The 26,377-nt window shown below is 40.0% G+C and overlaps 1 protein-coding gene across 1 annotated transcript; it reads left to right on the top strand.

Annotated features, from left to right (window-relative positions):
- The first annotated feature begins 562 nt into the window (after positions 1-562).
- On the top strand, positions 563-26,377 carry VIRMA (vir like m6A methyltransferase associated). Its single transcript, XM_084281758.1, has 24 exons — positions 563-636; positions 3,158-3,273; positions 3,514-3,600; positions 3,997-4,045; positions 4,698-4,866; positions 5,779-5,901; positions 6,471-6,755; positions 7,453-8,605; positions 9,606-10,097; positions 10,701-10,855; positions 12,260-12,342; positions 13,430-13,523; positions 13,662-14,206; positions 14,765-15,000; positions 15,729-15,981; positions 17,209-17,426; positions 18,955-19,087; positions 19,882-20,034; positions 20,424-20,584; positions 20,827-20,923; positions 21,865-22,031; positions 22,197-22,528; positions 23,425-23,568; positions 24,009-26,377. The coding sequence occupies exons 1-24, from the start codon at positions 574-576 to the stop codon at positions 24,164-24,166; spliced, it is 5,466 nt and encodes a 1,821-aa protein (XP_084137884.1). The 5' UTR covers positions 563-573; the 3' UTR covers positions 24,167-26,377.

The following is a 26,377-nucleotide window of genomic DNA, read 5'->3' as shown; positions in this document are numbered from 1 at the left end:
ACCACACCCTGGCTTGAACTGATGCAATGTTTTCGTACCAGGTCCGACCTGGAGGCCTGCAACCTCCGGTGCCAAGCGAAACTGTGGGGTGCCGAGAGAGCAGCAAGCTCTGAAGTGAGGAGCCCCGCCAGTTCCTGGTGCGCACACAAGAAGGCGTAATGCCATGAAGCTGTTCCACACACAAGGCAGGGCTCAGGAGGCTTTATTAACACCACTGAGGGAAGCATGGTGGCAATTTAGTGATGCTGCGTTTCTTAGGCTCTGTCTAAAAGACCACGGGGCTTTGCTGTTATGGGGACAAACCCCAAACTCACGCAGCCCCACACAGCCCGCTCCGGCGAACGGGGTGGGGTTGGGACTTGTAAGGTGACTTGTAAGGTGACTCGTGAAGGGACTCGTGAGGGAACACACTGAAGATTTCAGCTGCTGAGAAGCAGGGGACAAACTTCATCCACCCGTCCCCTTCCCCACAGCCCCGTGTGGCCGCAGCCGCCCCGTCATGGCCCCGGCGGCCCCTGCCCGGGGAAGCGCTCGCCCGGCCTCCGGAAGCGCTTCCCGCCCGCCGCCGCTAAGATGGCGGTGGACACCGCCACAGAGCTCCTCTTCCTCGACACCTTCAAGCACCAGAGCGCCGAGGTGAGGCGGCGGGGCACGGCAGAGGGGGAAAAAAGGGAAAAAACAGCCCCGGGGAAGGGGCCCGCCGAGCAGGGGGGGTTCTTCAGCCTCCTCCCGGCCGGCAGCTCGGGGCTGGGGGACGGGGAGGAGAGGGGAAGGGGTCGGGGATGGGGTTGGGGTCCGGGTCCGGGGGCTCCGTGTGGTGGGGCTGTGGGGGGAGAAGAAACCGGGAGCAGCTGCTGCTTCCCCGGGGTTTTAGGGAGCGTTTGAGGGACCCCTGGGCTTTGGGCATCAGGAGCAAAACGAGCGTTTCGAGCCGGCTTCAGCAGGGGGAGGTTTTATAAATAAATGCTTCACTTCGAGTGAGGCTCGATAACTGATAATCAAAGTGAGTAAATAGCTTGCTGCAGGGAACCTGAGTATCCACGAAGATGCTGTGTTAACAGGGTTTGCCCAAGGCCTGGTCCTCCTTCCCCTTCAGAAGGGAGGATGGGGGCTGTGAAGGTGGGGAATATAAATCCTAGGGTAACCTGAAGGAAGATCCATGCATGGACAGGTACAAGGACGAAAACAAAGCGTTTAGAGCTAATGCTATGGTTAAAAATAAACCAGAAGTTATTCTGGAATCCTGTGTAGTGCCACATTTACGGATCCCCAAATATATTTTTACTTTTGCAATTTAAGACAGCAGTGGGTAGGACACACTAGCTGTTCCCCATCTTCTCCAGCACAGAGCATGCTCTTATTGAACATTTTTTAGTTCTCTAGGCTCTTTTCTGGCACTTTCAGTCTCACCAATGACTTTTTCATAACCAGAACCACACTGAGATTTTATTAAAAACAAAGCAGTTTACATATTGCAGAAAAGCCACCTTCCTGTTATGAAAATTCTCCAGCTAAATGGATCGTCAGTCTTGCTTTGGAACTTGCACTTCATGAGATGTAACCTTTAGTTTTCTAATAAAATTATTTATTTGGCTTAGCTGTGTAGTTTAACATCTGCAGTTCCACCACATATATATATATATATATATATATATATATATATATATATATATATTTTTTTTTTTTTAATATATGATCTGGAGAAAGAGGAAATTGGGTTCAGTTGTGTTGTGATGAAGTTGCTGCATGGGGGTCAAGGCATAGTCCAGTATAATTTCACCAGTTTGTCCCAGGGCTGTGCTGCCGGGGGCACAGCCTCCTTGGCAGCAGCCTTTCTCCAAAGTTTGAGTCCTGCAGGTGGTGTATCTTTCTGAGAGGCACAGCAGAGAGCTCCCACAGCCATCACCCTGCAGGGGTTACAGCCACCCCATTCCTTTAATGAAGTTGTGCCTCCTGTCACAGGCTCCTTTTCTTCTGCCTTCCTGACCAGACACCTCAGCCCCTGGGACAAGATACTGTATTTGTGCACTAAAAGATGCAGGCGTAGATGTTTTCTCTTAAATTATAGCAATATGTGTCATAAAGCACACGCTGAAGTGTTCTTCATAGAACTTTGCTTGTGACTATTTCTTCAGTTAATAGCTTTCTAAAAATCTTAGTACCTTCTTGCTTCGTGCTGATAATTTTGGGGCTTCTTTTGCTTTGTAATCATGATGAAGGTTCTGTAACTTTTTACTGACGGTAACTTTTCTAATTTTCATTTTTTACTGATGTTGGTAGACAGATTTTTTTTGTTTTTATTTTGCTAGTGCAGTCTTTGCTAATCCAGTTTGCTGACTGGAAGCTGAGAAGCCTGATTCTGAGCTTCTGTTTGAGAAAGTCTTTATATTTGAGGTTGGGCATACACTTTATATACCTCATAAAACGAATTTAGTTAGAGGAGACTTTCAGCATTAATTGTTTGGTGGTTACTACACAGGAAGTCACAGTGACCTTACAAATACTTCCGAGTTTGCTCAGGCTTTTAGGAGTGCTGCTGTCTTTACATTTGCTGTTTCTGTGTTGTAAACAGAAATCTCAGTTTCAAATGGTTTTCAGATGTTGCAGAATTGGTAAATAAATGTCATGTGATTTTTTTTTTTTTTTTTGTACAGGTCTAGCAAAACAGACTTATAGTATCACATTTATTACTGATATTAGGTGTGAAATTTAACAGTTACGTATCTTTAAAATTAGAATACACAGATTATTTTTTTCATATTTTTTTCATAATATTTTTCATAATAAACCTGATACGGTTTATTTAAAAGGGAACTGTATACTTAGTCCTCCTTTCAATAATTTAAGTTCCAGTTTTTCTCTTTACCAGCATACCTTCTGTTGAAGAAGAACTGTTCCTGTTTAAAAGATTCGCATAAATCACTGATTATGTAAATGAACCTGTAATGTTGTCTATAAAAAAGTGTCAAATATTTAAGTAAGTGCCAGAAGATCATTTAAAAATCTTTTCTGTTTACCAGTGTTTAACATTTTTACAGAACTGAATTCTATAATTTATTATGATTGCAACCTTAGTTTGGTTAATAAAGACCATGTAAATATGTTACGTGGCTTCCATTTTACATTTCATTGGTTTTCTTTCTTTTTTGTTTTGTAGCAAAGTACCAATATAGATGTAGTTCGTTTCCCGTGCGTGGTTTACATAAATGAAGTACGTGTCATTCCTCCCGGAGTGAGAGCTCACACAAGTTTGCCCGACAGTAGGGCTTACGGGTAAGTGAAAGCTACAGGGTGTCTGGTGCAGGAAAACCATCCTATTAGTTTTCCCTCACCTTGTGTATTTCCATAGAACTTCCTGTGTAAAAAAGTAAAATGCATTTGTGTGTCTGCTGCTCTAGTAATTACTTTGGGGAACCATTTAAACAGTAAAATTTGAAGCTTTTTCCTTGTTAGGCCTACTTACTCTGATAAGGAGCTTGATGGGTTTAATTTTTGCCTTTGTTCTGTTTCCAGAGAGACATCCCCACATACATTTCAACTGGACTTGTTTTTCAACAATGTCAGCAAGCCAAGTGCCCCTGTTTTTGATAGGCTGGGGAGGTAAGTACATTCACAATTACTTCTTGACTTCATTAGCTACCTTTCTTTTTGTCTTGTTGAAGTTTTGAGTGCAGAACGTGCACAATAGAAAATTTGTATCTGTTGTACTTTTCTCGTTTGGTCTGCCTTTTGCTAGTTTGCATTCTCCTTGCCCTTTTGCTCCAGTTTGTTTGGGAGGATGGAGATTTGTGCTTCAAAGATGAGACAATTCTGTTATTTTTAGGCTTACAGAGCCCAAATGTATTGAGGAAACGTGAAAATAAGTGGTTCTGCACTCTTGTTTTTAGGAGTGTATATTTGTTCAGTATTTTATTGTCAATTTCTGTAAATGTGCTTTATATTAATGGAAAATAACTTTGTTTTACTTTTTTTTTTTTTTTTTTTTACTTTTAACAGCCTCGAATATGATGAAAATACTTCAATTATTTTCAGACCCAATGCAAAGGTAATGCAATGCCATTTAAACCTCCTTTTTTACATGCCTGTCATTTGCGTATAAGCATGGTAATAGGTGGTGTGTTGGAACTGAGTAAAACATTTACTGTTGAAGTTGTTGTTATAAAATCTGCCTGTAGTTCAGATACATACGACTTCAGAGTCTCCATTATGGATGCTATATAAATTACATGAGTTGTAGAAGACTTGATTGCTTTACAATTCTAATTGAGATTGCCAGCAGAGGTATCCATTACTTATGAACAAAGATGAATCCGAATGTTATGGCTGCAGGCCACAACGAAGCACATCCTCCTCAGTTCTGTTTAGGTTTATTTCATTCTGATCAGTATGTTTGTGACCCATGGTAATGTTTTTTTTCCACTAACTGGGTGTATAATACAAGCACGTAGGCTGTATTAGTTAGCAAACATATTGCAAGTAATTGAATGCTTTTGGAGAAAGATTACTTATTGGTTGTAATGATTGGTATGTTTAAAGTTTCCTTAGTTTTCAAAATGCGGGTTAGAAAGATCCTTCAATGTTCAGTTCTCCGTTCTTGCCTTTATGCAGATACTGATACAGTGATATAAAATAACTATTTTGAAGTTTTCTTGTGTTGCTTTTAAGTGCTTTTTCTTTCCTTTAAAAAAACAAAACAGGTCAACACAGATGGATTGGTTCTAAGAGGATGGTACAACTGTCTGACTTTGGCAATATATGGCTCAGTTGACAGAGTAATCAGTCATGACAGAGAATCACCTCCTCCGCCTCCACCTCCTCCACCTCCTCCCCAGCAACAGCCTGGTTTGAAGAGAAACCCAAAACATGGTAAGCCTTGTGAGAGGATGTAGTTTTTTTTTTTCTTTTTAAAAAAAAAAGATATCAAAATTACATTATGGCATTTGAAAACACAGTTCTTTAACATCTGAGACTTCACTGGCCTTATTTTTCTAGCTTTTTGTCCATATTTTTGCATTTTCTTTTAGATTTATGCTGAATGATTTTGAGTAGATCTTTTTCTAGTCCTTTATTGGGAGTGGATTAATTGTTCTATTGCAAATTACTGAGGATCATCAAAATTCAGTAACCTGTGTGAACTCATTAATTTTATATGATTATAATACAAAAAATAAGATTAGAAAAGCACTAAAGTCATAGAAAGAGAAACTTGCAGCCATAATTTGCTTTCCTTTTGTGGCTTGTATGTAACAGCATATTACAGAAAAGTGTTTGCTTTGCAAACACAAAATTTTGGCATTAGAATAGCCATGAATGGAGTTCGTGAGCAGATTTCTACCGGACTTTTGGGTTTAGATTTAAAATTTTTCAGGGTACAGGTATTGTGCTGCAAAATTTGAATCCCTCTTATTTTACAACAGAGAAGTAGATTAAAATATAATCCCCCCCCTTTTTTTTTAAGTAACTTCTGTTGTTATTGGTAGTGGAATAGTCTTGCTAGATAGTGCTAAAGCCAAAAAAGGGCAATTAACCATGTTAATTTTAATCGTTATGTTAAAAATATCTGTGGTGTTAATAACCTTGCTTATTGATGTAGTTCTTGTTTACGTCAAAAGTGATTTCAGAAAACAGCCTCACGCACTGCAGAGGTAAAATACAGATTAAATAACAGCTGGGAAAATGTGTTCCTTTTATCCAAAGTAGAACTAAAACCCTAAAACGTACCGTTTTTGTTCCTGCAATTCTATTGAATGCAAATTTTTATGTTCATAATAAACATAGCTGATGGAGAGAAAGAAGACCAGTTCAATGGCAGTCCTCCAAGACCACAACCTAGGGGACCAAGGACACCTCCAGGCCCTCCTCCTCCTGACGATGATGAGGATGAACCTATGCCAGTGTCAGGTAGAACCAGGCTGTGTTTTATCTGCTGCACCAATGCTTATCGGAGTCAGAATTGTGTTTTGATGCCTATTGTGAGGTTTCCTGTCTTCTGTTATCCTGCTGGACAGATTCCTATTTTAGGGAGGGAATTTGAAAGAAGATCTGTTGGATATCTTAAATTATATCAATTAATTACTGATATTCTTAAACCTACCAACTCTTAAATTGATACATTCAATTAACATACTGATCATTATGCTGCTTGATCATACTGCTCATTCTATGAGTTTTTTGTTGCCTCTGTTATTTGTGGTCCTTCCCTTCCATCACTGTTTGCAGCTTCTGCCGAGTCCTCTGGAATCTCTAAAGCACTGAGAACTCCTTACATAATTCTTTACAGTCTTGCTGAACTGTGTGATTGTTGCTTGAGTTCTGCCAAAACATTTGGAGATTTTCTTCAAGATGTTCTTTTGCACCTCCACAACGTGTAATGCAAAATCCTAAAATGTTACTGAGTGTTCAATTTCACAGAAGTACTCTTGATTTCTTAAACTCTGTATATATATATATATTTTTTTTTTTTTTTTTAGTGGTTGGGGAAAAAGAAGATGATGTGGACCACAGGGAGGATTACTTCGAGCCCATTTCTCCTGACAGAACATCCATTCATCAAGAAAGCCAGTATTCTGATGAGGGAGAAGTGGAAGAAGATCAACCAGAAGAAGGAGATGATGAAGAAGATGTGGATGTTGAGGAGGAGGAGGAGGAGGAAGATGATGATGGACATACAGTAGAGAGCATTCCTGATGAGGAAGAGGAGGAAGAAGATGAAGACGAAGATGAAGAAGATGGCGAAGAGGAGGAGGAAGGTGAAGGTAAGTAAAGTTACTAGAAGCTGAGTAAAAAATCATTTACTTCTTTAAATTTTGAAGGCAGTACCATCACAATGACTAGGAGTGTAAAGAACTGGGTCTCATTCTGCAATGGTCAGTGCACCGTTGTGTCCCTTACGTATACTTCTGACATCTCGCAAGGAGAACAGTAGGAATATTTATTCCCTTACAGTAAATCTTCCTGTCACTTTCTATAAAGAAACAGGAAAACACAGATTTTATGCATAAGAAAGAACACTGGATCTTCTTATCTGATCTGTTTAAAGAAATAGGAAAGTTGAGAAGCAAATTATTTCTCAGTTAACAAATAAAATTGTTTATGTAATAATGTCAGTAGTTGTCACCTTGGATTATTCAAAATTCCTGCTGATGTCTGTGCAAAATCTCAAGCTAGATCTTTAATGACAGATAGAATCACAAGAAAATTGGACAATATTTTTGTAGTAATGTTTTTGTTTTTCTAAATGTCTCTCCTGTCACAAAAAATATTCTGTTGGCTGGAGCTTTCACTTAGAGCTGGGGAAAGAAAAGTTTTTGTATGGTAGCACATGATTGTTTTCTAACCAGTAATATTTGTATTAAACAGATTTTCTTATTTAGTTTGAGCATCCTCTCAGCATTTATGAACTGGATTATCCGTAATTAATTTTATTTCGTAACTGAATCCTTCCTTTTTTAGGAGATGATGGATACGAGCAGATTTCAAGTGATGAAGATGGAATTGCTGATCTGGAACGTGAAACATTCAAGTATCCGAGCTTTGATATTGAGTACACTCCTGAGGATCTGGCATCTGTGCCTCCTGTGACATATGAACCTTTTGAAAGGGAGCTCGGACCTCTTTTATACTTCAGCTGCCCTTACAAGACTGTATTTGAGAATGAAGTTGCTAAAATAAAGGACCAAGACCCGGAAAAAGAAAACTCAGGGGCAGTGGAAGCCTCCGTTAAATTAACTGAACTGCTGGAGTTGTATCAAGAGGAAAGGGGTGCAAAGTGGGTGACCGCATTAGAAGAAATTCCGAGTTTAATAGTAAAAGGATTGAGCTATCTGCAGGTTAAAGACACAAAGCAGGACTACATAACCCAGCTGGTAGACTGGACCCTGCAAGCTTTAAACCTTCAGGTAGCTCTCAAGCAGCCCATCGCTTTGAATGTCCGGCAACTCAAAGCTGGGACAAAACTGGTGTCATCATTAGGGGAATGTGGGACGCAAGGAATAACGGCACTCTTGCAGGCGGGAGTTATTAATGTGTTGTTTGAGCTGTTGTTTGCAGACCATGTATCGTCCTCCCTGAAGCTTAATGCTTTTAAAGCTCTGGATAGCGTTATCAGTACGACCGAGGGAATGGAAATGTTTCTGAGAGGTGGCGTAGACGTGCATGAAAAAAGTGGTTATCAGAAACTCCTTGAACTCATTTTGTTAGATCAGACTGTGAGGGTAGTCACAGCTGGCTCTGCAATTCTCCAGAAGTGTCACTTCTATGAGATCCTGTCGGATATTAAAAAGGTGGTCGATCAGTTAGCCGAGAGCACGCCTCCTCTGCCTAACCACACGGAGACAGAACAGGACCAGGACTTGGCAGGGCTTGACAGAACCAACCAAGAGTATGAGAACGATGTGGAGGCTCCTATGGATATGGATCACCTTTTGGAATCTTCCAACATAAGCGAAGGAGAGGTGGAGAAACTCGTGAGTCTTCTGGAAGAAATCTTCCATTTGATGGAAACGGCTCCTCATACAATGATTCAGCCACCCGTCAAATCCTTCCCAACCATGGCACGCATTACAGGCCCTCCAGAAAGGGATGATCCTTACCCTGTCCTGTTCAGGTATGGTTTTTGCAAGGTCACTTCTCAGAATGTATTTCCATCAACTTGGTGTAGGTATTTCTAGGGATTTCTTGTTTCTAGGTGTCTTACCTTGTATTTATTGGAAGTTTCTGGATTGTTTTGAGAGAGTTTGGTACTTAATATACTTGCTGTGTTGTTAGCTTTCGGTCAAGCCTACTGTGTGCATAGCAAAAAGTCCACCTCTTGCTGCTGCTGGTAGTGTGCTAGCTCCTCAGTTGCATTCGTAGACCTGGGTGGCTGTGCTGGGTGCTGCACGAGTGCCTATTTGAAAATTGTTATGGATGGAAAGCATTTTTCACTTATCTTCTAAGAACGTGTCTGTGCATAAGGATAAAAGGAGCCTGGAATTACCTCTGTCTGTGTGCTGAGCTGGCAAACCAGAAGCCGGCGTGCTGTTCTGACAGCGAGCTCAGCGTGCCAGAGCGTGGGCAGACGAGTTGAGGCCTGTCTGCATGCAGCCATTTAAAGGATTCCCTGGGTTATTTCTCTGTTAGCAAGTTTCAGGCTAGAAAGTGTTTTCTCTAAATGCTAACTAGCAGTTTTCTTTGATAGCAGCAGTGTAGGGTCACAGCTAAATGGAAGCATCTATAAGCAGTCTTCAAATCCCCTCCTACGTGCATGGTAATGATTGGTTTCTTACTGCATTAAACGTTTTAAATGCTCTATTAATGATGGTTCAAATGCAGCAAATTTAATAAAAGATAGGGTGTGGTTTTTGTGGGGTAGACGCTTGGTTTTGGTAATCAGTACTTTATGTTTGGGGATTTGCTTCCTGTAAATATTCCAGCAACTGTTTTGTGTGCTTAGAATTTTGTACTACTTCCTAATTAGTCATTTTGCTTAGTCCACAGAGCAGTAAGCACTGAATTAATTTTTGTATTTTATTATTGTACTGTGCTGGCAGATGATTGCAACATTACTGATTATTTCCTTGTCCTTTTTTTTTTTTTTTTTTTTTTTTTTTTTTTTTTTTTTTCAGGTATCTTCACAGTCACCATTTCCTGGAGTGCATCACTTTGCTGCTGTCTATCCCAGTGACGGGTGTGCACCCGGGTGTGCTCCAAGCTATACGCGACCTCCTGCGCTTCCTGGCGCAGTCCCAGAAGGGTCTCCTCTTCTTCATTTCCGAGTACGAGGCGACGAACCTGCTGATCAGAGCTCTCTGTCAGTTTTCCGATCCGGATCAAGAGGAAGGCCTCCAGTCCGATGGTGCAAACGAGGACACCTTTGCCCTGTGGCTCCTGCACTCGACGCAGACGTTACAGTGCATTTCAGAATTGTTTTGCCACTTCCAGCGGTGCACAGCCAGCGAGGAAACCGACCATTCGGATCTCTTGGGAACGCTTCACAACCTTTACTTGATCACCTTTAACCCTGTGGGAAGATCTGCCGTGGCTCACGTCTTCAGCCTGGAGAAAAACCTCCAAAGTCTTATCACTTTAATGGAGTACTATTCCAAAGAAGCTTTAGGGTAACTTATATTTGCATCCTTAAGGTTTTTACATTTAAAAGTACCTACCTTTTAAAAATATATTCAAAAATAGGATATCTAAAAACTTACGTTCTTTTAGACCATGATCTTTTAAAAAATATCTTATGTAGGACAATGTTATTGGAAATCAAGCCTCTCAGTTGTGGTAAACTAACTATTTAATGCCCAGAATTTGTGGGGGTCATCCACAAAGGTGGTGTGATACAGGTCACACATTCATTTGTATGAAAAAATTCAGTTAGTAGGCATTTTTCATTAAAGTATAAGACTTCATCTTGAAACGAGCAGAAGATTTGGCTGGGAAAAACAGATGCTGCACACTATTCAGGGCTGGGAATCTCTCAGTTTATGAAGTTCTTGTATGTGTTAACAGCAGTTGTTTTTTTCTGGACAGGCAGTCTTACTACTTCAGGTAGCAGGGCTTTTAAAGCAAGATTTTAAAAATGGGAACAAAGTTATGGGGAAAGCCTTGCTGAAGGTATAAGTTCTGTAGGTAGATTTTCAGGTATCAGAGATTGAAAATGTGAGAAATACCCAGTTGCATTAGCTGAGATCTAAAGGAAATTCTTATCATTGTTCCAGAGACTCGAAGTCTAAGAAGTCAGTTGCTTACAACTACGCCTGCATCCTGGTTCTGCTGGTGGTTCAGTCTTCCAGTGATGTCCAAATGCTGGAGCAGCACTCGGCGCCTTTGCTGAAGCTTTGTAAGGCAGACGAAAATAACACCAAATTGCAAGGTAGGGCGTGTGTCATTATCAGCTGAATTGTTGGAATGTATGGGAGAAACCTTTTATATGTGGGTAATTGGCACTTCACAATCATCTGGTTTGGCTAATGTATATAATGAAATTCCTTTTCCAGCTGCATCTGATTAGTTGAGTCACAGAGATGATGTGCAGTTTTTTTCCCCCTGTTAATGAGAGTTAAATAGGAAATTCTGTATAGTTAAATTATTTTTCAAGCAATAATGAATTTTGGATAATTACAGGAAGTTTGAAATGGTTTCTGTGTTGAAAATAACTTAGGAGAGCAAATTTCAGTAAAAATGGGCTAACTAGTTAGCAAGCAGACTCTTGCTTTTGTTTTCCTTGGTGATGTAGGCTTATGTATATACTAATAAATATTCCTGGGACTGTTTCCTGGTAGCTGGGCCAACTGGCATGGAACGATTGGGTCTCTGTTACTAAATCTTTTGACTTCCAAGTTGTGATTTGGGTTATTTCTTCCTTTGTGTTGACTCGCATGTCAGACCCAGATCATTTGGAATGGAGCAGATCAGAGAGAGCCCGCTGGCGACCATTCTGGCACCCAGACCTGAAGCTGCAGGGCTGTGCTCTGCGCTGCTTCACTGACGTGTGTACGTGTGCCAGCAGTTTCTCCCAAAACCTAAATGCTCCAACAGAATTCATAATTCGTCAAAAAATTAGTTTAATTTCCCCTTCTGCCATTCTTTTATTTCTTTTCACCTCATCTGATCAGACTATTTCATGAGAAGTGAGAACTGGTTTATTAAATCATGAAATCAAGCTGAGAATAGTAGTTGATTCATAGCCATTCAACCTCTGAACCTTCCCGTTATTCTGCCTATTTTCAGAAATAACAGGTTTTGAAACTTGAAATCTCTTCTCCCAAAGCTTGGGACGTTCAGGTTATTCTGGACTAAGAGAGAATCTGTTAATGTGTAAAGACTTCCAGAGAGGATAGGTCTTACTGGTGCAGGTACTGGATACATGTGGGCATTTAATAGGATGTTCATTTTCAGTTTGTAGTAACCTATTACGGATAACCTAAGGAGAATGTGTCCGTGTTCTTAATGGCTTTTTATTTATTGGACAGTGGGACCCTTAGTGCCTTTTAGAAAATGTTTAATTATAGATATATAATTTTCAGCTTGTTATTTGTGTTGTGTTCAGGTTGACTTGAGAAAAACTTTGTCCATGTATGTGAAGTGTACCTGCTGTTCTGAAGTCTTGCCTTTGTTGATGCTTTTCAGCTACAATGTATGCCTCATGGATTTCATACCTGGACTTAGTACCCTTTGTGTAAATTAAGTGCATTTTTTCATTGCATAAGGTTTTACGTTCATAGATGCACTGACAAGTTATTTGATTAATTATGGGTAATCTTTTTTCTCCCTGCAGAGCTCAGCAAGTGGCTTGAACCTCTGAAAAATCTTAGATTTGAAATAAACTGTATTCCAAATCTCATTGAGTATATCAAACAGGTTAGTAAAATACAGATAGATGCTATCTTTTGGTTGGGCTCCGTAGGCTTATGCTTTTTTGTAGCTTTGATATTTTATCTTATGTATGTACTAACGTATTTAAAAATATATCTAAAATAGATGTGTTTATTAAAGCTTATAATCTAAGCCAGTTCTTGCTCTCAATTATACATATTGAAACAAAACTGCAGGTAACTGAGTACAAAACCTAGGGGAACCCCCTGGGATCCTAGGGCCAAGAGATTACTAGCCTGAAGAGAGATCAGCATAGGAGCTTGAGTTCTCAGCTGCCAGATCTTGGGCAGTAATTCTGCAGGTAGAGACAAGTTGCTCTTCCACCTGTGTTGAGCAGGCAGCAGATCTTCATCTTGCAGCTTTAGTTAGCAAGGCTGAATACAGGATACTTCTTCAACAGAACATCCGAGAGGGGCTTCCAACTGCTTTCTCCTGAAGTTAGCTCCCAGAGGATGCTTCTTTGCTTCAATAGATACCACTGAAATGCTTCCACTCCCTTCAACAGAGGCTGATATTAGTCAGTGAATGATAAAGGCATAAATGTATGTGTATTTATGTATGTAGCTATATAATACATTGATATATTTTAAACACTAATTGCATTTTGTCCATAACTCACTTTCCAAGGCTTGTTCTGGTGGACTTGTTGATACGTTGGTCCTGTAGTCTCTTTAGAACTCTTTGGATAGCTGCAGATTATCAGAATTAATGTGTAGTGGACCTTTTTTTCCCCCCCAAAAAAAAAGAAAAAAAAAAAAGTAGAGAATGGGTGGCAGTAAAATGAGTCTTCTGTAAGTTATGTTAAATGTGCACTTAGTCACATGGTCTGAACTTTTGGGTAGACCTGTGTGGTGTCAAGAGTTGGACTTGATGATCCTTAAGGGTCCCTTCCGACTCAGGATATTCTATGATTCTATTCTATGATTTGCTTGTCTGTGTAATTAAGCATCTTGGTTTGATTAACAATCTGATAGTCCGACTGGAATGAAAGAATAGCCATGAAGCTAGTGATATATTTGTCATAAAGTCCTTCCTTGTAATACACTTTGGTTATTTGAATTTTGTTTTTAAGAATATTGACAGTTTGATGACCCCGGATGGAGTTGGCCTTCCTACGGCCCTTCGTGTCCTGTGTCATGTAGCGTGTCCGCCACCTATGGTAGAAGGTATGGAAAATGTACTTCTACTGTTCAGCATAGAAATCTCAATTTTCTGAGTTTCTTACTTAAAAATGTCCCAAGCGTAACTGTGATTCCCCAGAAGGAATTAAACATACAGAGATGTTTGTTTCTTTTTCTGTACAGGTCAACAGAAAGACCTGAAATGGAACCTTGCAGTTATTCAGCTCTTCTCTTCCGAGGGAATGGACACCTTCATCCGGGTGCTGCAGAAGCTGAACAGCATCCTCATTCAGCCTTGGCGGCTCCACGTCAACATGGGCACCACCCTTCACAGAGTCACGACGATTTCCATGGCCCGCTGTACGCTGACGCTCCTGAAAACCATGCTGACAGAACTCCTGCGGGGCGGATCCTTTGAGTTCAAGGACATGCGCGTCCCGTCGGCGCTCGTCTCTTTACACATGCTCCTGTGTTCTATCCCGCTCTCGGGCCGCTTAGATAGCGATGAGCAGAAAATTCAGAATGACATCGTTGACATCCTGCTGACTTTTACGCAGGGCGTTAATGAAAAACTTACCATTTCAGAAGAAACTCTGGCAAACAATACTTGGTCTTTAATGCTGAAGGAAGTTCTCTCCTCGATTTTGAGAATTCCGGAGGGTTTTTTCTCTGGACTCATACTGCTTTCAGAACTCCTGCCTCTTCCACTGCCCATGCAGACAACTCAGGTATAATTTAGATTTCTTTACTACTTAAAGAATTTTTATTATGCATAACCCTTAGACCACTTTTGACCATTTTCTGAGTTGTAGAAAGAACAAATACATGAAAGGGTGGATTAAAATTTTTGTAAAGCATTTATATTCACATAGATTCTTTGGAAATATGTTTCTGATGGAAAAAAAATTCTTATATGGAGGATTTTTTTTAACAGTCGTGTTCTTCTGTCCCTTGTCAGATTATCTAGATTTATGTTGTATTACTCAAATGGTTGGCTAGGAAACCTCTGAATTTAACCCTGAATGCCAAACTCTCAGTTTATTAAGGCATGGATCTTGAATTTGTGATCTTTAAGCATAAAAGATGTGACAACTCATGCTCCCAAAGGAGTTAGGAATACCTGATTTGTGGAACTGTGCCCTGTCATTTAGTGATACTAATGAAAATGGCATTGCATGTTTCTGATGAGGGCAGTATTAGTGCTTAGTATTTGTTTATACCTTGTGGAATTCAGTTTTTATGATAAAAGTAGAAGGGAAAAACCTCCTGTTCTTCTGTTCCTGCAGGTAATCGAGCCACATGATATTGCAGTGGCACTTAACACCAGGAAGCTGTGGAGCATGCATCTTCACGTTCAAGCCAAGCTGATCCAAGAGATAGTTAGATCGTTCTCTGGTTCTTCTTGCCAGCCTATTCAGCACATGTTGAGACGTATTTGTGTTCAGCTGTGTGACTTGGCTTCACCCACTGCTCTTCTTATCATGAGGACTGTGTTGGACCTGATTGTAGAAGACCTGCAAAGGTATTTTGGCTTCCTATTGCAAAGATTTCTTTAATGGAATATTAAATACGCCCAGGTTCTGTGCAGGAGATTTAGCAGGAGAAAAATACATTGAGAAATTCTACTTATGTTATGAACAGAATGAATTCTCAGTCCAGTTTTCTATACCATGTCCTGATGCTGCTTGATGTTGCCAATAAACCGTGTCATGCAGGTATTCAGTTTCACATTATGGAAAGTATTTTAAGAAGGCTTTTTTCAGGTTGTCCCTACGAAGCCTTATCTACTCAGTGAGCTGCTACAAGACTTGTTTGAAATAAATAATAAAAGTTGACCTAGTATCTGTAGCGGTAGAGTTTATATAACTGGGATTTGCAGTGAAGTCCCAGTAAAACAGGAACAGGGAAATGTAGATATTTGTAAGCTGGAGGAAGCTGAAGACTGCCATGTCAGAGGACATTGAAGCAATGAGTATTGTTTATTTAAAATCCTGTTTATTCACATATAATTAGATAACTCTTTAAAAGCATATTTATCTACATATAATTAGATGCAGTAGTGTGTTAAATGCATAGCTAATTTATGATGCAACAGAAAGATGTTTAGTGAAAGTTAAGCAGCTTTTAAAAAGTACATGAAAGTGTAAGTTTACATACATTCGGTGTTTGTTTAAAATTATTTTTATAGCTTTTTAGATAATTTTAGAGCAGCTTTTCCAATGTATTCAACGTGCATTGATATCCTTTCAGCAACACAGAAGAAAAAGAGAAACAATACACTGGACAAACCACTCGACTGCTTGCTTTATTGGATGCCCTGGCTTCAAACAAAGCTTGTAAATTGGCTATTCTGCATCTTATCAACGGAACTACCAAAGGTGATGAGAAGTATGCAGAAGTGTTCCAGGAGCTCTTGGCTCTAATGCGGTCAGCTGGAGACAACGTCACTCATCAACAGAGTGCTGAATATGTAACCTCTCTTCTGCAGTCCCTCTGCGATCAGGTATTTTATACATCTGATGCATAATGTGTGTTGACACTTTCGGGCAAAACCTTAAATTAGTTTATTCTTAGGTGCCTGTTTTCGTTCGTTTGTTTCTTTCCCTGGAGGGGGAAAAAATCCAACATTTTTAAAATACAAAAAGTAAGAAATTGTGTATGGTTGGCTGCTCTGGCGGACTTGCTGCCAGTCTTTTTGTTCTTGAACATAAATCTTTAAATTTATGAAATCTCTTTTATGCTGTGTGCGCTGTTCTGATAGCTCATTAGAGACCGTGGGCTGATTGGCATGTAGACTGTCTGTCCTCTCAGCTGAGGAATGTCATTTCTCCTCCTCCTGGGGAGATTTTGTAACGTGGGCCACTGGTAAAACTTATGCTGTCACTATTCAGCTTTTGCTCAATTGAATAAATATCTGGGTCTCAGCTGTCTAACTGAAACCTTTTAAACGTGTGTTGCAAATCTGAAGTAATGGATGATAAGCTGCTGCCACAGTTAAAAACAAAGACAAAAACAAACAAATCACACAGGAAAATTACAACAAAACATGGTCTACTAGAACAGAGTAGGAAATGTTACCTGAAAACTGATTAATGGACGAGCCCAGGCGTTTTCTCAGTTTTCTTGAATATATTTACATCATTAATTATCTTACTACTTGCATGATTTTTTTTTTTTTTTTTGGTTTAATGCATTTATACAAACAATGGTTGAGCACTGGTCGGCAGAGATCAGTCAGCCGTTTATATAAACGAGCTCTTTGCCTATGCAAATTCATTGTGAAAGTCCATCTTGTTTTATGCCACATAAAATATGAAGGGGATAGTAGATCTTCAACTTCTTAGGTATTGCTTAAAACCTCTGAATTTGGATGAATGTTTTAAGATCAAGGGACAGTTGGACTCTGTAAGCAAGGAGCTGAATGCAGAGATAAGATACTCTTCAGTTACTCTGGCATTTAGTTGTGTCTTCGCCATCACTTCTCACCCTTTGAAGCTTTTGTTTTGAAAAATCAGTAATGGTTTGTAACCCTTGACAGAACCAAATTAAAAAGGATACACTGGATTAGTGTTTTAGGGTCAGTAATAACTGTCAAATGCTTGAATAAGGTGGTAAAGGGGTAGTGAAAGAACGTAGTGTTGCTGACATAATGTATGGTTTATGCTTATTGCTGGCGTGTCAGACGCAGCTATGTCTATCTTACTGTGTGTGTAATAATCACTTCTTGTAGGATATTGCCCTCATTTTGCCAAGTTCATCAGAAGGCTCTGTGTCGGAATTAGAGCAGCTCTCCAATTCCTTACCAAACAAGGATCTGCTGCCGTTGATTTGTGACAGCTTAATGGAAACATTAACCAATTCTGAGAGCAGTTACAGTTGTCTGCTGACCTGCATCCGAACAATGATGTTCCTTACAGAGCACGACTATGGCTTCTATCACTTAAAGAGGTACGGTATTGTAAGGTATCTCGGACAACTTAGAGGTATTTAAAACTTCTGCAGTGTGAAATCGGATGTCTAGAAAGACAGGTGCTAGAGTGACAACGTTTAGTGAGAATCCCTAAAACTTTACTGTTTAAAATGCAGAAGAATAACATTGGGAAGAACACTTATTTTTAATAACCAAGTGATCATATTTCTAGTATAAAATAGTTTCTAAACACAGAGTTCACTCTTTGGTCACTGTAAAGAAAAAGTGCTGAAGCTCTTTTCTCTTTCCTTACAAAAAGTATCAATATCTCTTAGTGGAATCTGTTGTATGCAGCACACTGAGTAGGAGATCGCTCTATCTAGCAGGAAATACTGAAGACAAGGCATCTGAACTCTCATTTCTGTTTTGAGGCTTCAGTGTTATACTCAGGTGTTTTTTTTCCTGTGTTCTTCTTTATTTTTTTTCTCTTTCACTTGAGATTTTACCTATGAATCATTTCTGTAGTGGGCACACAGGAGCGCTTTCTTTTAAGAAGCAGATAAAGCATTGGGGGGGAAAAAAAAAGCTTGTCTTCCATTTCCTCCCACCCCAAGGCAGGAGGATTGGAATGAGATCCAGTGCTGGTGTCCTTTCCTTTTGAGTAAATAGATACAGCTATCATCTGAGACATTGAAGAGCTGTACATTTTTTCCTCTGTTTTAAGGGAATTCAGTGTGGATGAAAAAACTTCCCCAGAGTGTTTTAACCACCAGGCAATTAGGGCTTTTGAAACTGTTTTTTTTTTTTTTTTTTTAACTATTTCTATTAAGTCCTCTTCTTTTTGAACAGAACGTGTACATATGGGGACAGTACTGTGTTGTTTTGGCACTTTTCCCTGTCCTATATTTGGACCCATTTCTGCCCACCAAAAGTGAGGTGCAGAGAGGCAAGAAGAGTGCGAGGTTCCCAAAAAGAGAGAGGTAGCATCTGGAGCCTTGCTAATAAAAGGCTGCTCAGGACACTTTCCTAAGGGATGTTATAGAGCTGTGCTGCTTAGACTTCAACAAGCTACACAGCCTGTAGATGAAAAATAAGTAGGTTAAAGATGCTGTGGTTTCTGGGACTCCCATGTGTCTATCTGTCAGCTTCAGTGCATGGCCTTGCCATTTTTGATTATGTTTCTGGTTTTGCTGCTGCAGTTGGGCATCGTGGGATGCAGTGAAACTGCAAGCACAGTCCTGCTTGATACGCAAGGCAGTTGAGCGAGCCAAAGCTTCTGTACTCCTGCCTTTCCCCCCCAAGGTGGAAGTCCAGTTTCAGGCAGGTTTTCGAGATATTGTTGTAGTGTGTGTAGCTGTGTGCAGGCTGAAATATCTGCAGACAGCCCTGGTGTAGGATAGAGAGAAAGCAATGAAGTTCCAGCTTTGTAATCAAACCCCAATTTCATAATTATTAATTGTACCAAACTTGTTTTGCAATATATGTTGTTTTCTTATAAGAAGTTACAGTGGGGTGGTCACAATGTATGCACTAAAAAAGTATTTTTCTCTTTTTATAACAAAACAGCTCCCTAAGAAAACACAGCAGTGCCCTGTACACTGTATTAAAGCGAGTAATCACCAGTTTCAGCAAAGACACGGGGGAGCTGGCCTCTTCTTTCTTGGATTTTATGCGACAGCTTCTGAACTCGGATACACTGGTGAGTGAGTATGGAACAGTTAGACAAACTCAGCTGCATTTCTCTGAAATTGCAGGGTGAGATGCGTTTGGGAACTATGATCTCAGAAAGCAGGTGACTATTTAGACTGCAGTGTATGGCTTTTCTATGAGTAGTGGTAGTGCCATCTTCATTTCGTAATGAAATCTGTGAAAGCTGGGCAGAACATATGTTTAATAAATGAAAGCAAGCTTTCAGCAGGAGAAAATGGCATATTGATTCTTGAGGAGAAAAGTGCAATTATTTATTTTCAAGCTACAAATGAAGTATTTCGAGAAGTCACACTGGCAGTACAAAAAAAAAAAGACCCTAGCAAGTATTCCAAGTGCCAACTCTGTGCAGAAAATATATTTGTGTAATTAGTGAAACAGTGAATTAGTTGTACTGACTTTCCTAGGCGAATAGCGTGCTGCTGCATCCAGGTTCTGATTTGATGGGGATGTGTTAGAGAGTAGCTGTATTGACATGTAGCATAGAAAGTGTGACATAAATAAAATGCAGTAGTATACAAGAACTACTAACAAGTAGCATAGAAAGACGTTTAAAATAATGTTAGTTCTCTGATACAAACCTCAGCTTATATGGGAAAGGATTAGATTCATCTTGATGCAGCATTTGAACTAGCCTATGGAAATGGACTTAATTAAAAATATTTTGCATTATATGCAGAATAAATTTGCTTCCTTTGGTTTCTCTAATTTGTTTGAGTTCTAAGGGGTTTGCCATCCAGAAGTATAATAAATATCTACTTATTTCCCATCCCTCGTGTTTTCCAGGGATGCTGTGGAGATGACGGGAGCCTGATGGAAGTAGATGGATCTCACCCAGGCAGAACGCTGGGTCTGACCACCGCGGAGTTAAAACATCTTCTGCAGAGCAAGGAGGAAACCCCAGAAAACCTACTGCTTGATCTGGAGAAACATGTTATGGTAAAAGTTTTTGGATAATCAGCTTCACGTTGCAATCTGGTATCTGCCTCTAATTTTGGAACAATGTAGACTTCTTGATGAGAAGGATGCACGTTTTTGTAGCATACCTTGCAGAATTGGGAATAGCTGTTGCTGTTATTTTAAGAGGCTTCAGGTAGGGTTGGGATCCCCTTGTGCTGGGAGTATTTACACACCATAAAAGCATAGACAGCTGTGTGATAAAAGGCAGCAAATGCACAAAAGAGAGAGCACTGGCTACTGCTGAGAAGACTGTTACTGTAATAAAGGACGAGGAATCCTGTTTCATGTAGTATTTTTATAAATAATTATCAAAAAAAATTTTTTTTTGAGGAGGGGAACAAATTCTGTCTTGTAATGTGTTAACTTAGGATCGTTCTAAGGAAGACGATGGCCTTGAATCCTTGCTGGACAACATCGTTGGCGTCAGGCAAATGCTGGAATCAGCAGGTGATTCTTGTCCCCTGAGTGACCAAGATGTGGAGCCTCTTCTTTCTGCACCAGACTCTCTTCAGAATTTGTTTAACAACAGGTAAAGCAGATAAATGTGTGGGCGTACAGCCTGTGATTTATTTAATAGCATGCAATCATTTATGCATTTTATATTACAATCAAGATCTCCATAGAAGTGCTGTTGTGTCCCAGTGGATTTAATTTCATAAAACTGTCAAGGATAGGGCAGCAATATTTCCCCTAGGTTTCGTGGTGCTGCTCGTGCTTGCATTTGGCCGTAGTTCATAATCCCACAGGCATCAGACATCTGTCTCATTGCAGGACTACCTACGTGTTGGCAGACGTGATGGACGACCAGCTGAAGCCCATGTGGTTCTCACCCTTCCAGGCTGAAGAAATAGAGACTGAACTGGATATGGTAAGGGGCTTCATCAACGTTACTGAAGGGGATTTAAATATCAGGGTTAACCTGAGCTAGTAGCGTTGTTTCTTTTGCTCACCCCTGTAAATTGACCCAGATACAGGGGGGCTGGCATTTGTTAAAGGTTGTCATCAAACGCCTCCAAGTTCACGTGGAAGTAGCCAAAGAATTGGTACCTTCTGTAGCCCTCTGACGTAGGAGGGAGTTGAAGTTGTTGTATCAGTCCTAACCTGCTTTTGTGTTGCTGCTGGGTCTTCTCAGGAATTTGTGTTAAGCTTAAACAAGGAATAGGATTTATCTTCTCTTTTTCTTGCTCATCTTCTGTCCTTGGAGCAATATTCAAACAGCCTGATGGTTATCCTCTGTTTCAAAATCTTTGCTCTGACGTGACAAAGATGGAAAAAAAAGACAGTAAAAAAAAAAAAAAAAAGGAACTACATGCACAAAGTTCTCACTAATAACTTTGTTTAAAAACTAAGCTGTTAATGCCTTAGCTTGGTTACTTTCTGTTGACTTCATTGCCTTCCTTTTTTAGTTTTACTTTTTAATATTGCAAAGACACTTATTTTTTTTAAGCAAAACCCAAACTGTTCATTCCCATATAAAAGCAGCACTGATAAATTTCTGGGACTGTAGCTTAAGAGTGCTTTACTGTAAGTCATTTAGTGATGAGACAGGCATTCAAACTTGGAAGTTAAGGGCTAAACTTAGAACCTTTAAGACAATTTTGCTGCAGTTTTGCTGCTCTTTTTGTTTAATTTCTGCTGTTTTTAATTGAGCCACACTACTGCATTAAAAGGGAGAGGATCCTCTAGCAGGAGGACCTCCAGAGTAGGTTTGGGACCCTTGCTGAATCTCATCCATCCTGGTGCAGCATGTTTTCTTCTTCAGAGGTGCTAGTGATGATTGTTGTGATAAAACACCCTCTGTTACTGCAGGTGAAAGTTGACTTAATTGAGCTGTCAGAGAAGGGCTGCAGTGACTTCGATTTGCAAGCTGAGTTGGAGAGGTCGTTTTTGTCAGAACCATCATCCCCTGGCCGGACAAAAACCACAAAAGGTTTCAAACTTGGCAAGCACAAGCATGAGACCTTCATAACTTCAAGGTAAGTTGAGTTTAATGAGTAAATAATTAGTCTGTTTAGCACTTTTTTGTATATTCCCAAAATGTTGAATACCTTTTAAATGGTGTATCCAATATGAAGAATATTTGACTTTCAATAAGAATAAATTTTTCTGTTAATTAAATAAACTGTGGTTTGTCGTGACAGTGGGAAATCTGAATACATAGAGCCAGCAAAGAGAGCTCACGTTGTGCCGCCACCGAGAGGAAGAGGCAGGGGAGGATTTGGACAAGGAATCCGACCGCATGATATCTTCCGTCAGAGGAAGCAGAACACCAGCAGGCCGCCCTCCATGCACGTGGATGATTTTGTTGCTGCGGAGAGCAAAGAAGTCGTCACTCCGGACGGGATACCACCAGCCAAAAGGCCACCGAAAGTGTCCCAGAAGATTTCTTCACGTGGTGGCTTCTCAGGGAATCGTGGAGGACGGGGAGCTTTTCACAGCCAGAACAGGTTCTTTACCCCACCTGCTTCAAAAGGTACGTTTGCTTTTTTATCAGAGCTGTAGTAACTGAATGCTTAAAATGCTTCAGTAATGCTAGCCTGATATTCCAGTAATTAATCACCCCTGGCATGTGATGTTTTGGACCCAGTGTATCTGGGAAGGAAAGAAGTTGTTTGGCACTAAAAAGGTTCTCTCATGTGCTGTGGAATTGAACTAAACTCTTCTCTCTTACAAAGAGTTAGCTGTTTTCTTTCTGATGTCACGGTTTTGTGTATAGCAACTGTTGGAGTGTTTCACAGATGCAGTCGTACACTGACAATGCAAAGCCCTCTCTACCATTTTTGATGTGGTAGTTCCTGAAATCAACCCTCAAAATCCATCTCTGGATTTAAATGGGGCTTGAATAAAAGTATGGAAGATTCTGACAGGAGCAAGGCGCAGTTTGATTGAACCTGGAGATTCTGGTTACAGAGTGCTAAGTTTTTTCATATACGGACAAGGTGGCATTCCTTTCCTTTCCATCTGGCAGTTAAGACAAATCTGCACAGTGGAAACCAAATATTTTAATCTATAAAAGTTATACATACTAGGATTTACTTTACCAGACATTGCTATATATACTTTAAGGTAAAGTGTAGGATTATTTACCTTGAAGTATAGGGGTCTGTCTTAGTACACTAGATAATGTGAATCTTTTTTAGACTTCGTGTCTGAAAGGTAGATATTGTACTATGCACAGGATCAGGGGAAAATAACTTACACTTTGAGTTAAAATAGTGAGGGTAAGTTGATGCAGAGTAGCATTATCTGTCTGAGTTATGTAAATGCTACGTTTACCCACCCTGAGTGTCACAAAGGATTAAAATGGAAAAAAAAAAAAAAAAAAAAGATTTGCTCAAGAGCATGCGTTTTTTCTCTCCCCATATCTAGGAAATTACAGTCGCCGTGAAGGCGCTCGAGGCTCAAGTTGGAGCGCCCAGAGTACGCCCAGAGGAACCTACAATGACAGTAGAGGTGGTCAAAGCAATTTTAACAGGGGTCCACTGCCACCACTGAGACCATTAAGTTCCGCAGGTACATGGTATTCATATGGGCATCGAACTATAGAAAATTCCTTGAATTTCATTTTTGCTTTACAAATGAAACCGTGCAAGGATGCTGCAGACACCTTGAAATTCAGCAAATGCTTTAAGCATATATGAACAGTTGTCACTGAGACTGTCAAACCCGTACTGTCGTAAGAACTGTCCTGTAAGCCGTAAGACTTGCTGAATTGAACGCTTGAGCGCAGAATCTTAATTTCGCAGTTCAGTTGTCTTCGTAGCTACGCGGTAGTTACAGAGCCAATCAAAACAAAAGCGCTTGCCTAAAAGAAAGGTGAAAATTGAAAGGAGAAAACAGACCCAGTTCGTGTCTCGTCTTGATTTCGTTTCTTATGCTTTCACAGCGCCTGCTACGCCTAGGCTTTTTTTTTTTTTTTTTTTCCAACTGAGTATACTTTTCTTTGCTTTAAGGCTACCGACCGAGTCCTCGCGATCGTGCTTCCAGAGGCCGGGGAGGAATTGGACCATCTTGGACAAGTGCTAATAGTAGTAGCAGTGGTGGCTCAAGAGGGAAGTTTGTTAGTGGAGGCAGTGGAAGAGGTCGGCATGTGCGTTCCTTCACGCGATAAAATGAGACCTAACGGAACAGCCCAACCGCGTGGACTTCTGTGAGATGACAAAGAAAACGGAGGCACTAAAGGACCAATTCAGAGTTGGTGGGATCCGGAGGACACCAAGAGAATATTTTTGTCTGAAGAAGAGTTTTTGTTTGATACAAGACTTGAAATTTCAATAAAATCCAAGACTTTTTTGTGTACAATTGTATATTTTTTTTTGTTCCTTTTGAAATAATGTTTTAATTTTTTTTTTTTTTTGTGGACAGTAGACAACATTCAGTAAAGAACCTCGTTGAGTTGACTTGAAGGACTTTTAAAAAAAAAAAAAATCATTGTGCCAAAAGAAAGGTACAGGTGTTTTGTGTGTGACTTATTACTGCAAGAAAATTAAAAAAAAAAAAAATCTATGTAAGGCAATTCTAGTTTTTTTCTCTCAGGTTTAGAGCCACTAGCCCTTGTTTTAGCCAGTCTGTTGTTAATGGTTGAGGTACGTCTGAGAGCAGTTGAAGTAGCAGGTGATAGATTGACTGAAATGAATCAATCTGTGAAAGAACGCGAACATAATTGTAATTTATATGGGTTTTGTTGTATGCTTTTGGTAACATGAGTAGATGCGTGGGTAAGATCTTGTTCCTGTTAAAAATCGTTGAAAATGCGTTGTTCTCTTCAATGAGAGTAAGAGAACGTTCTAGGATTTACAACTCCAGTTCATGCATTAAGAGCAGAAGTCACTTTGTTGGAAAGCAGAGTATGGAAGCTTTAAGGTGAAATGTTGGGAGTCTGGAGCTCATGATGGTTGCCTGCCTGTCTGCTGGCTGAAGCAGAGGAGAGGGCACAGGCATGGAAAACCGAGCAGTAAAGTTAAACTTTCCCTTTGAATAGACGGTTTGGATTTTTGTTTCTGTAATATTTAGATACATGGCAAAGAGGAAAAACTTTTGAGAAGTAGGAATTCATGAAGAGATGTTACCAGTAGATCCGCCTCTAAATTTACTTTCATGTTACACTTGTGTTCTTCTGAGCTCCGTGGGATTTCTTAGAAGTAACCAGTTCTCAATCACCCTTTACTGCATTTTTGGATGGGGTGAGGAGCGGTAGCTCTTACTGAAGGCCATGCACCATTTTTATTTTGATTTTTTTTTTTACAAGCTCTGCTGTCAGCTGTGCTTTGATTTTCACTTATGCTTTGGTTTCTTGCCATTGTGGAAGCGCTATAAAGGGGTCAGCTTCTGCTTAAACAAAGCCCAGTGACAGTGTCCTTGTTTTAAGTAATCTCAACTTCTGGTCAGCTCGTCTGCTTGGAATCAAACTTTAACCACCTATTTGAAGTGTTTCTAAAATATGATCGTACTTCAGGTTGGATTTTTTTTTTTTACCTTTATGCTGGTTGGCTAAATAAGGACGTGTTCTGTTTGAACCATTTTGTGCACGCTTTCTCTGAGGAGACTCTGGGCCGTAACGTCCCCCCGCTGGAGGGCTGTGCGCAAAGCGGGCATAGCCCGTGAGAGTGGTAAATGTTTCTTCTGCTGATTGACTGGGTGCAGTGAAAGGGAATAATACCAGATCACAAAGGTTTAAACACTGTTAAATGTTTAAAGTGACATGAACAAAAACCAAATTTCTGAACGGTAAAAATAACACAAAGATGTAATCTGACCAATACTGCAATTATGACTGAAATGGGTGGAGCTCACAGACTTTACAGTTATTAATGCTATTTTTTTTTAAGGAGCAGCATCAATATTTTTCAAGCTGACTTGCTCCTTTAGCCCACGTGTTGAAGGTTCTTTGTTTTTGTTTTTTTTTTTTCTGGAAACTTTACTGTGTTTGAAACTAGCAGGGATATGAATCATTCGTTTTCTGTCAGGGAATTTGAAATGAAAAGTGTCAGGCATGGGATAAATATGTACATATATAGTATTTGTTCTTGAAAGTTTAAAATATATGGCATGTCACACTAATCATTTTCAACCTAGGAGGAAATAAAAGGTTGCTTAAGTTGTTTAAGATGTATGCAATCTGTAAATTTAGTCAAACTGGAAAAAGAAGTATATGTCTTAATGCATTTAGTTCTGTAGCCCTTCACTGCAAAGCGGTTCCTTTCCTGGATAACTCCAACGTGAAATAATGCTGTTTAAAACTGACTTCTTTGGTTTGACTCTTGAAACTGGAATCCTTCCATGATTAAATACCATTCTAAGCATTAAATTTTGCTTTTTATAC

The sequence above is a fragment of the Netta rufina genome (assembly GCF_964035555.1).
Source record: "Netta rufina genome assembly, chromosome: 2".
NCBI lineage: Eukaryota > Metazoa > Chordata > Aves > Anseriformes > Anatidae > Netta > Netta rufina.
Note: the sequence above shows the minus strand (reverse complement) of the source record. Positions and strands in the feature narration are given on the sequence as shown.